Here is an 11,443-nt window from a genome sequence, read left to right on the forward strand (position 1 = left end):
AAACTGATCCTTATAAAGTCAGACATGGTCCCCACACTTCTGCACCTGTTTATGATAATTACCATGTCTGAAATTTGTTGAAAAGGACCACACAGGCTTTCTTGACTCACAATTGGGGGATTTATTAGGGAAACAGATTGGGGAGGGAATACAAAAGTATATCACACAGTTAAAGTCCAGGTTTAGCGAAGAGCAATTCCAAACCAGGTTAACAAAAACCACATAAACCTCAATTAGTTTGATTAGCTTCCCAGTCAACAGCAAGATATGGTTCCTCAGTCAATCCAGGCAACTTCTCAGTCAGCAGCAAGATACCTCTGGTGCAGGAACCTCTGACCCCAAAGAACATGTGCTGCTTTTTCTTCTTCTTTCCTGATATTGATGTTTTCTCTCTCTGGGGCTCTGGCTCTGACTCCATCAGGCTCTGTCAGGCTATTCATTGTCCTAGTCTCCTTTTAGTCTGGTTAGCTCTATTTTTTTTTTAAATTTTAATAATTTTAATGAACATTTACTGAGATTTTAGATTTTCATTCATTCATTGTTGCACTTTTCTCACTGCCCAGCCCTCCCCCCGGCCCCCACCGCCCCAGTTCGCTCTTCTCTTTGAAAAGTAAAAGAAAAATTCTTTCTTTGATATACAATCCCCCTACACCCCTCCCACCACCCCAAGTACACTTCACTGTGCAACCTTAATTGTGGACTCTTGTGATAACCATAATACCCTATCATACATCGCTTTTATTCTTTCCCTCATCTGTTTCAATGCAGTATATGCAATTTATCCAGTTTTTCTCAGTCTTACCCCCTGATATCAGTCCCATTTTATAGCAGTGGCACCATGCAGTATTTGTCCTTTTGTGACTGAGATATTTCACTAAGCATAATGTCCTCCAGGGGCACCCATTTTGAATAATATTGCATGAGTTTCTTGCTTTTCAATGCAGCACAGTATTCCATTGTGTGAATATACCACAGCTTCTCTATCGATTCGTTTTTTTGATGGGCACCTGGATTGTTTCCAACTCCTTGCTATTGTGAACAAAGCCGCGATAAACATGGGTGTGCATATATCTGCTTGGATGTCAGTTATGGTCTCTTCAGGGTATATTCCCAGTAGTGGAATTGCTGGGTCAAATGGTATCTCTGTTTGCAACTTTTTGAGAAAGTGCCATACCACCTTCCACAGTGGTTGCACCATTTTAGACTCCCACCAACAGTGAATAAGGGTTCCAGTTTCTCCACACCCTCGCCAGCATTTGTTGCTTGTTGTTCTGTTAAATTTTGCTATTCTGACTGGGGTGAGATGATATCTCATAGTTGTTTTGATTTGCCTCTCTCTTAGAGCTGGGGATTTTGAACATTTCTTCATGTGCTTGTTGGCCATCTGAATGTCTTCTTTGGTGAAGTTCCTGTTCATATCCTGTGCCCATTTTTCAATTGGATTATTTACCTTTATCTTGTGGTGCTGGTTAGCTCTTTTATATCAGCCTCACAGATGATGATGTTGAAGACGCTGACCAGCACTTCGTTGCAGTTGAGGCAGCCAGAGACCATACCTCTGGGCACAACCGAGTTGTAGATGGAGCCTCAAAGATTCATTTTATCTACACATTCCCATCTGGCTGTGTGCTCAGGTCTAAGTTAATGGATAGAAAAGTCATTTTAAAAAATACTAATCCTATGGGAAAGTCTGCTGTTAGGGACCTCTCCAAAGGACTGAAGAGCAATGGTGTCTTTCTGGAGACTAAGGTGCATCTGATACAGGCTGTGGTCTTTGCACTCACTTATGCGTCAGAGAGTTGGACAATGACTAAGGAGGATAGAAGGAGAATTGATGCCTTTGAGCTGTGGTGCTGGAGTATTGAGGGTACCATGGACTGCTAGGAAAACAAACAGATTCATCCTAGAAAGGGTTAAACCGGGTGGCTCCTTGGAGGCAAGGATTCTGAGGCTTCATCTAACATACTTTGGTCATGTTGTGAGGAGAGACCGGTCCTTGGAGAGGGACATCAAGCTTGGGAGGGTGGAGGGACAGAGCAGGAGGGGAAGGCCTTTTATGAGGTGGATTGATTCAGTGACTGGGGTAATCGGGATGGGAGCGTCAGAGACAGTGCGATTGGCACAGGACAGAGCAGAGTTTAGGACTATTGAACGTTGGGTCACTATGAGTCACAAACGACTCAATGGCACATAACAACAACAAAAACAATCCTATTCAACAAAAAAAGGTGATCTGACAGAGTGTGGAAATTATCGAACAATATCACTAATATAAAATCAAACAAATATGGGAACAAATATGGATCCCCTCAAGACAATTGGCCAGAAAGTTGTCATCCGGATTTCTTGGCACAAGTTGGTGAGCACATCCAATATTTCCACTTTCCAACTTACTTCCTTATTTAACCCCATTCTTGGTACCACAACTGTGAGTAAAGTCTGTGAGTCAACAACGAATAAATGAACCTTTTTCTGCTTGTGTGGCTTTAGAGGTACCGTGGTGCTGGGCTGTGTGATCTTTCTCTGCTTCCTGCTCTGGGTTGATGAGAGGCTGTGTTATTCTCACTCTCTCTGGCCCTTTTAGAGAGATGGTCATGGCCCTGTGCCCTCATGTCCCATTTTCTGCTCACTGGAGACTCTTCATAGAGCAAGAAGCAGTTGTCTAAGTAGAATATATATATACACACACAGTCCTATATACAAAATATTAATTAGGAGGAAAATTAAGTGAAATATTCATCCAGATATCATTTTCAGTGTTCATTTCTTTAAAGATTTGAATTTCCATTTTAATTCATTGCCTTTCAGTTAGAAGAACTTCCTTGAACTTAACAGTGCAGATTTATTCATGGGTGTCAGATTATCTTAATTTTCTTATATCTCTGTCTTTATCCTACCTTTATTCTCTAAAAAAAAATTATTGATGTAAAAAATATTGATGTATTTTTCACACACTAAAATTTTCATCATTTTAAAAAAATGTTTAATGAAATTATTTTTTTATTATTGGTTTTCATATAATGATTCCTTTACATCGTGTCTCATTCATAAACAAGGAAGTGATTTTTAATAAAATTACAGACACAGTGGTCTACAAAGTAAAAAAAAAATCCCTGCTACCTGGTCCTGTTAAAGAACAAGCTTCCTGACGCAGCAAACTAGACTATTATGAGTAATGTTGTTTTAAAAATACATCTCTTTAACTTTCTTTTAAATGTACGGGTTAATCTAGTGCTTAAAAAATGCCAGACTTCTAGAGACCAAATTTTGAAAAACTTGCACAGCTCTAAAAATCTTGACCATCAAGTGATGGTGCTCACTGCATCGTGAACTCATGTTCTGGTTACAGCTTGGAAACTGAAAGTTGTCTGAGCTATCTGTGATAAATACTCAGCAGAATGGAATAAAAGAATAAGGTAGTATCTGCTATAATTTTTAAAATACCTTGTCTCTATGAGTAACATGTTGAAATCATGTACAGAAAATATTTTAGGATAGAGTACCCTTGAATATACCGGAATGACTGACATTTCCAGAAATTGATTTGGGCTCTAGTCATGTTCTTACATTAGTTGAAGGGTTCCAGGATTTGGATGATGATGGTTATAAAAATAATGAATGAGTAAACTAAAATGGCCTATTTTAAGATAAAAACACATTCTTTTTCTTGTAACTTTTGTTTTCAAAAATACTGAATTTAAAAAAATATATTTCTGTATAAGATTTGTATTCCAGTGTAAGACAATAGAATATGCTTTTCATACATTAATATCTTGGGTCTCAGCATTGCATTGCATTTCCAGCACAAGCTTGCTCAATACCCTTTTAGTTGCATTTGACTTCAGACCTTCATGTAGCTAAATGATAGCAGAACCAAGTTTACTAAATGTTTCTTTCTAATACATTTGTTAGTCTTGCCATTCAGAATGACTTTTTTCTTATACTAGTTTATTTACAAAATTCTAATACACTGTTTTTGGGAACATATTCTTCCAATTTCCCGCCCGCCTCGCTCCAGAGTGACTTTAAACTTACTTGGTGTGAAGGTGTAAGCGACAAAGTTTCTGCTGATGAGCTCTGTCTTCCTTTTTTAGATTAATGTGTGGAAATCAAAGCTGAATCACAGCTTACCCTCACCCCTCTGTCAGATTGAACGCTGGTTACAAGAACTGGAGAATCTCATCGATGAAGATTTACCAGCCTCTGATGATTACTCTGAAGTCAGAACTCAAACTCAGGAAAAATTGACTTTATTCAAGGTAGGAAAAGAAAATAAACATGGGGGTGGGGTGGGAATCTGTTCTTTCTTAGACACTGTTTTTGAAGAAGATTCTGCCCTAGGAAGAAGGAATTTGAGAATGGTTTAGAATAATTTCTCTGTAGAGTTTTGGAACCTGGAAGATACCTTCACATTCTTTATAAATGTTATCCTGACTTATATTGAAAGAATGAGAAGTGAATTCACTAAATTCAAAAGGAACTATCAAGTCTGACCGAAAATGGAAGGAGGAGCTGGTTTAAACATGGAATGAAAGGGTTTTGGGGTTTTTTGTTTGTTTTTGAGGGGGCACCTGGATAGAATGAAAGGTTTTGTCATGTGAGATTTATGATATTTGATTCCACACAACTAAAAACAGAACACAAATATTTCATGGCTACTTTTACCGAAGAAACTGCCACCTGCCTTTCTGTGAACTGTTGTAGTTTAGAAACATTTATCATTAAAATATTCACAAAGTCAGATTTTTGCGAAGAAAAAAGAAGTAATGTACATTTAAGGGGTCAGTAAGTGAGATTAAAAAGTCCTTGACTAGTACAGCAATAAAAAATTTAATTACAAAAAAAAAGAAGTCCTTGGCTATGGTGTTTGGCAATAAATATGGATCATTTCATGCTTAATTTCTTTTCAGAATCTGATGGATAAATCTGACTGTCACTCAAATACTCTCCTGACATTTGAAAATAGAAATGAAAAGCATTTGCCGTTGGTACCACCTAGCAAATTGGAGGAACTAAAGAAACGGTTGGTAACATTATTTAAAAAATATTAATACTGCTCATTTTTTAGTACTTGTAAAAAAAAAAAGAGAATGTAAGGATACATCTAGATTCCACATGTTTAAAAAACTTAAGAGCTTCAATGTAGTTTAAAATGTCACCTGGACATCTCATATTGGGTAGGTGAATTCTAAAATTTCGTACTGTTTTCCAGAATCAGCAACATTTTGAGAAAAAAATGCATTCCACAGCTAGAAATTCATTACTCCATGTGTCCAGTTCTTGGTTTGTTAGATGAAATGAAATCAAAATTGGATGTTTGGACCATTAAATATGGGAGCAAGGAGTCTGTAGAACTACTGCTGGAAGACTGGCATGTAAGAATTGTGTGTGCGTGTGTGTTTGCACTTATCCTTCATATGACTTCCTGTTGCTGCTGCAGGTTTCTAGATGGGTTTTTTGGGTAGCTTTCATTAGCTTAAATATTGCCTGAAGAAAAGAATTACAAGTTGCATCAGTAACTAGTAAGAACAGGAAAACAGCTTTGTGCTACACTAGGAGAGACATAGTCTTAGACTGATTATTACAAATTCCTACTTTCCTGTGTTGTTGTTGATTGCCTTTGAGTTGAGCACAACTCATAGCAACCCTATGAACAAAAGGCTTGAAATGCCCTCTACAACTATGGACATTCATAGGCTTTCCAGAGGCATGCTATTTAGGAAGTGCTTTGAAATTTTTTTCATTTTTTTTTTTCCTGCTCAAATGTCATTTTTAAAAAAATATTGTAATCATACTCTTAAATCATCTCTGAACTTAAGAAAAACATACATGATTTAAATATAAATCTATTCACTTCTAAACTAAATATGAGAATATAATTTCTATAGTTAGACATTATTCTATTTGTTTTCTAAAATGAGGAAGAAAACACAAAGGGTTACAACTTTCAAAAAACCCTATAGTCATAGCAAGCAGAAATTTATTTATAATTTATTTTAAATTTTATTTAAAATGATACTGTGTATCACTGAAAAGAAAATGTGATTCTGAGCTAGACTAGATTTTGAATATTTTTTCTCTTTTGCCTTCTTTGATTTTTAAAATTTTTTTATTTAAATATTTACTATTACTGGTATACAATAAATGTACAATAAATATGAGCATTTAACTCCTCAGCAGTTCTTTTCATAGTAGAATTTGGCTGCAGAAGGAAGATACGCTATAATTTGGTTAGTGCTGGTTTCTCAAATATTTTTGTGTGATTAGTGATATATGTTTACTATTTACTCTAATTCCCCTTTCTCATTATCCTTAAGTGAGAACTGACTTATAGCTGACCCTTCAGTGGGTTTCTGAGGCTGCATATTGTGTGGGAGGTGATTCCCCATCTCTCTCCCAAGTATCATAGATGAGTTGAGTAAAAATTACTGAAAATTAAACTAAGACAAAAATTATTAAAAATTGATAAAATATGAAGATCAACTGATAAAAATTATGTCTTGTTAATAAACTATGTGAGTACAAGACTTTCAACTTACCATGATAGAAAAAATAATAAATCATTGTAGAACTATATTATCACATCAAATCAATCTCTTTTCAAGTTTTATACATTATCTGTTATTCAGTCAAGCTTGTAAGTCATGTCTTCGAGATTTTGCTTATCCTTCATTAACTGTTCTTCCTCATTTCTCAGTAAACTATGTAGTATTAAAGCTCTAAAGAAATCTTAATACCTAGTGCTTCATAAATGTTTGTATGTTACTATCTGTATTTCTTAGGGAACTCTGGTGGCTTAGTGTAAGGAACTGCACTGCCATCCCAAAGGCACGGGTTCAGATCCACCAGCAGCTTTGCGGGAGAAAACGGGTAATCTCTTCTCATGTCATGTACTGCCTCTGAAACCCACCGGAAGGTCGGCTATGAGACTGTCTGGCTTGATGGTACATGCCAACATCTCGATTTCTTGGCACATTTTAAAATATAAAAATTCTCAGTGTGCTCTTTTATCCCCTCTCTCTGTAGAGATTTATTGAAGAAAAAGAATTCCTAGCTCAACTTGAAACGTCTTTCCAACAATGTGAAGAAATGAACCAGAATTTGGGTAAAGCAGTAGTTACTTTTTGTTGAAATGACCATCACTTAAAAATGACACTTCATCAAAACAAAGAAAACCAACTATGTACTGACTACCCCCCCCAAAAAAAAGTGACACTTTATCAGCCTTGCTTTGTATATTCCTTAATGATTTAGAAATAAGTTTTAACATGCATTTTTTCCTTAGAAAAACACGTGCTTTTACTTTTAGTACTTGCAATTATAGATTTTTTACCACTGTCAGTTATAATGTAATTTTTTTTCTTATTAGTGTTATTTTATTAGTAATGGTGTTCTAAGATTACTTTCTTGGCTTGTTAATGCTATAGGTGGAGACTGTCAGAATATTAATAAGCCCTATGTGATGGTGGATCATAACATTTGTACATACAGAAAAAATATATATAATGTCAAGTCAGCTTTAGAAAAAGTTCTGGCATCTTGGGCCACTTATGTGGAACACCTCCACTTACTAAAAGCTTGTTTTGAAGAGATGAAGAAGGAACAAATTAAAGAGGTATTTTGTTACCTAACTGATACTTGCTTAATTTTACATTTTTTCTTTCTGTTTTATTTTTCAATCCAAAGATAAGAAATAAAGGAATATACATGTGTGTGTATGAAAATTCTCCAATGTCTCATAGAGAGTTTAATATCCTTCCAATATAATTGCCAATAAGAAGTTTCTCCTTAAAAAATATAAAAAAGTTTCTCCTAAGTATAGTCTCACATATATATCACCACACACACATACATTAAATGTAATATATATTCAAAATTGCTTTTGGAAGATTTTACTATGTCCTTTGGAGTGAAAATAAAAGATACAATAGACTGGGTAGTTTATTAATAATTTTTTAAAATTAAAACTAATATTTTTAAAGTTTTGTTTTTTCTTGTTGAAGACTTTCAGCTCTATAAGCTTCCTGAATTTGTACAGAAGGAAAAATATCTTTCTGTTTTCATGAAGATGTGCAGGAAAAACATTTTTGTAATTTGTTAATGTTTGTATCTATTAGCTGTCTTAAGGTTATTCTCTCAAGTAATTTTTTAAAAAATGTTTTGCCCCATTACAAATGGATATAGCTAGCTTTTTAGAATAAACATTTCCCAAATATAAATGAAAATTATTCAGTGAGAAATAGGCTACTTGGAAGAAGTAAAATTAATCGTAAATGTATGATTGCAGAAAAAAAGGAAAGACTACTTGACTCAAGTAATAATATTTATCTTTAAAAGTTACTTTAGGCCTAGCCTAGTGAGTCATAGTTTCCTTCCTTTGTCCTATTTAGATATTAGAAAGTCAAACTTTTGTTTTTAAATGACTGTTTTGCTTTAAAAAGATATTCTGTATTAAATTTGCATAACTTAAAGGAAAATAACACTTTACGCCTATAATTCCCACTCAGTGTTCTGATACCCTGGACTTGCAGGGACAACTTGAAGTATATTTTAAGTTTTGAAGGACACAATTATCTGTTGGCCTCCTTGCAAGCAACTACTCTTTTGGGTCTAACTTCTTCATAAAGAAACTATTAGAATTCTTTACCCTCCAGGGACTCTGTGAAAAAATTAGTATGCCATTAAAGGCACCATGAGTTGAGAAAGTTTGGAAACATCTGTTCTAAGCTTATCACCCACTTTAAAAGCTAGAAAAGCTGATGGTTTCTAAAAGCTTGGGATTATAAGAGATGACAGGTGTCTGGTTCATGCCATTGGACAATGAGACATGATCTAGATTGACAGAATTCAGAAGTAATCTGAGAAGTTCAAGTCTCTGCAAAAAGCCCTGTCTCCATATACTTAAAATAAGCTATTTCATGTTTTTAACCAAAAACATTATTTGAGATATGTATGGATAGGGTTCAGAAAGAGGTGTTATTTGGTGCCTTTTTTGTATAAAATGAACAACTAGAAATGATTAGTTTACTTTCTAATATGCTTAAAATAAGCAGGTGTTTTTGATCAAAAGGCCCTTATCATCTCTGTTGCTCACAGTTAACCTTGAAAGAGATGAACTGTGAGTAGCAGTCAGGCCACTGTCATGTCACTAACATACTGTGGGGTTTATGTGCTGTGTAGATTCCCTTTGAGACACTCTCTAAATGGAATGTGGAACATACTACATTAAATGAAGTAGCACACTTCTTAATTGACGTCAGCAATGAGGAAATTGCATCGTCTATCTCTAAAGAACTGAGAAGACTGAATAAAAGATGGAGAAAGTTTTTTGCAAAAACTCAGCTCGTAAGTTCATTTTTTGTGGTAGCAGCCTTACTGAGCTATAATTTGTACATCATGCAATTTATTTATTTAAAGTATAATTCAGTGGCTTCTAGTATGTTAAGAGAACCATCACCAATCAGTTTCAGAACTTGTTCACCTGAAAGAAATGTACCTGTTAGCAGCTACTCCTCATTTCCCCTGACACTCCCTGACCATAGGCAACCACATACCCACTTTCTGTAGATGTGTCTACTCTGGACATTTCACTGCTCCGTAAATGGAGTATTAAAACATGGTTATGTATGACTGGCTTATTTCACTTAAATAATGTTTTTAAGCTTCATCCGTGCTGTAGCATCAGCATTTTATTTTTAATTCTGAATTCACTGTTTAATTTTTTTTTATTACCAACTAATAACTCCATTGTATGAATATACTACCTCCATTTATGCATCCATCAGGTGGACATTTGAGTTATTTCCACCTATTGGCTATTATGGCTAATGTTGTTAGGACATTTGTGTACCATTTTCTATGTAGACATATGTTTTCAGTTTTGTTGAATATATTGTTAGGAGAGTTTGTAAGCCCTTAATCTCTTTGTAAAATATAGTATTCTAGTTAAAATTTACTTCCTATTAAAAAAACAGTTATTTTGTATGCCAGATTTCAAGCTCTGTGAAAACATTGAATGTTATTTATCTTTACATTAAGCACATGATCACAAAAAACGGGACTTTTCTAAATATTTTTCACATTTAAGGGTTATTTTTTGTTATAAATTAGAAGCATGAGAAATCTATGGAAAATTTTATATTTTATAATATTCTTACTTAAAAGTATTATTTGAATTAAAAGTATATTTTAAGTATATTAAAAGTATATTTGAATGTGTCACCTTATTTTCTAGAAAATAAATTAGCACAATCTAAGCATTAAATTTCTAATTAATTTTTCTTAGGAAATGAACATGCCACTTATAAAGAAACAGAGTCAACCCATTCATGAAAGTTCTAGAAATCTTCAAGTATCAAAACAGGAAAAATTAAGTACTGAGTTTTCAGCAGACCTGACAATAAAACTTCCTGGAAATCCCAACCCGTACTTAAAGGTAAAAGCATTCTGTTTTTATGCATTTAATAATTTAACTTTATTGTTTTCTTCTTCAACCATATTGTTGAAAATATTGGTCAGTGTGTAGGTTACTGATAACATTAAAAGTGTTATCTTTTTAGGAAAATGCCCACTGATTGCCTTCTTAACATCTGTCTGGCAATGAGAGATTCTGTTGCTCAGTGTGCAATGTGAACACTTGAGTTTATATTTTCTTCACATTGTTTCTGGTTAAACAGCTGTCTAGTAGATTCTGATTGACGGTAACCTTATGGCACAGTGTCTAACTGTCCCATAGATTTCCAAGGTTGTGAATCTTTACAGTAGCAGACCCCTATATCTTTCTCATTGGCAGTTGGTCGGTTTGAACCATTGAACTTTCTGCCAACAGCCAAGCACTTTAGCCAAGCACCACCAAAGCTCCTTATTTGTGCATCAGTCATGCTCAGAAATCATCTAGGCTGAGGCAAGCCCTTGGCTCCTCTGTGTCTTGCTTACTTCTCTATAATAGTTAAGAATATAATCTCTTTTTCTTATCCTTTTGGGTAATTTGGAAGATGATGTTAGATTATAGGTAAGACCATGCAAAAGAAACAGAAATAAACTATACTTATGTATCATTTAAATGTTTTCATTTTTTATAATTTTTATTGTGATTTTAACGAAAGTTTATAAAAATCTTGGATTTCCATTCATTCGTTGTTGCACATTTTCCTTCCTACATCCCCCCAGTTTGCTTTTCTTTTTTAAAAAGTCATTAATTTTTGCACAATTTCCTCCCTCCCTCCCACCCCAGTCCACTTTGCTATGCACCTCTTATTCTGGTTTGTTATACAAATAATGCCTAATCATATATTCCTTTTAAGTAGTTCTTCCCCTCATCTGTTCAATGTAATGCTCATTGTTTACCCTCTCTTTTCTTAGTTACCCTCCAATCCACAATGTTAGTCCTGTTTTATAACAGTAGCACTATGCAGTATTTGTCCTTTTGTGACTGAGATATTTC

The 11,443-nt window shown here is 34.7% G+C and overlaps 1 protein-coding gene across 1 annotated transcript in view; it reads left to right on the forward strand.

Moving 5' to 3' along the window:
- SYNE2 (spectrin repeat containing, nuclear envelope 2) overlaps window positions 1-11,443 on the forward strand; it is a 342,029-nt gene that overhangs the window by 62,195 nt on the left and 268,391 nt on the right. Inside the window, exons 11-17 of the mRNA XM_006891797.1 lie at window positions 4,095-4,259; window positions 4,911-5,023; window positions 5,213-5,375; window positions 7,027-7,105; window positions 7,428-7,615; window positions 9,181-9,345; window positions 10,286-10,435. Coding sequence (XP_006891859.1) covers window positions 4,095-4,259; window positions 4,911-5,023; window positions 5,213-5,375; window positions 7,027-7,105; window positions 7,428-7,615; window positions 9,181-9,345; window positions 10,286-10,435 — 1,023 coding nt within the window. The remainder of the gene's footprint in view (window positions 1-4,094; window positions 4,260-4,910; window positions 5,024-5,212; window positions 5,376-7,026; window positions 7,106-7,427; window positions 7,616-9,180; window positions 9,346-10,285; window positions 10,436-11,443) is intronic.

Source organism: Elephantulus edwardii, unplaced genomic scaffold, assembly GCF_000299155.1.
Source record: "Elephantulus edwardii isolate Elephantulus edwardi_28Jun2011 unplaced genomic scaffold, EleEdw1.0 scaffold00104, whole genome shotgun sequence".
In the NCBI taxonomy this organism is placed as follows: domain Eukaryota; kingdom Metazoa; phylum Chordata; class Mammalia; order Macroscelidea; family Macroscelididae; genus Elephantulus; species Elephantulus edwardii.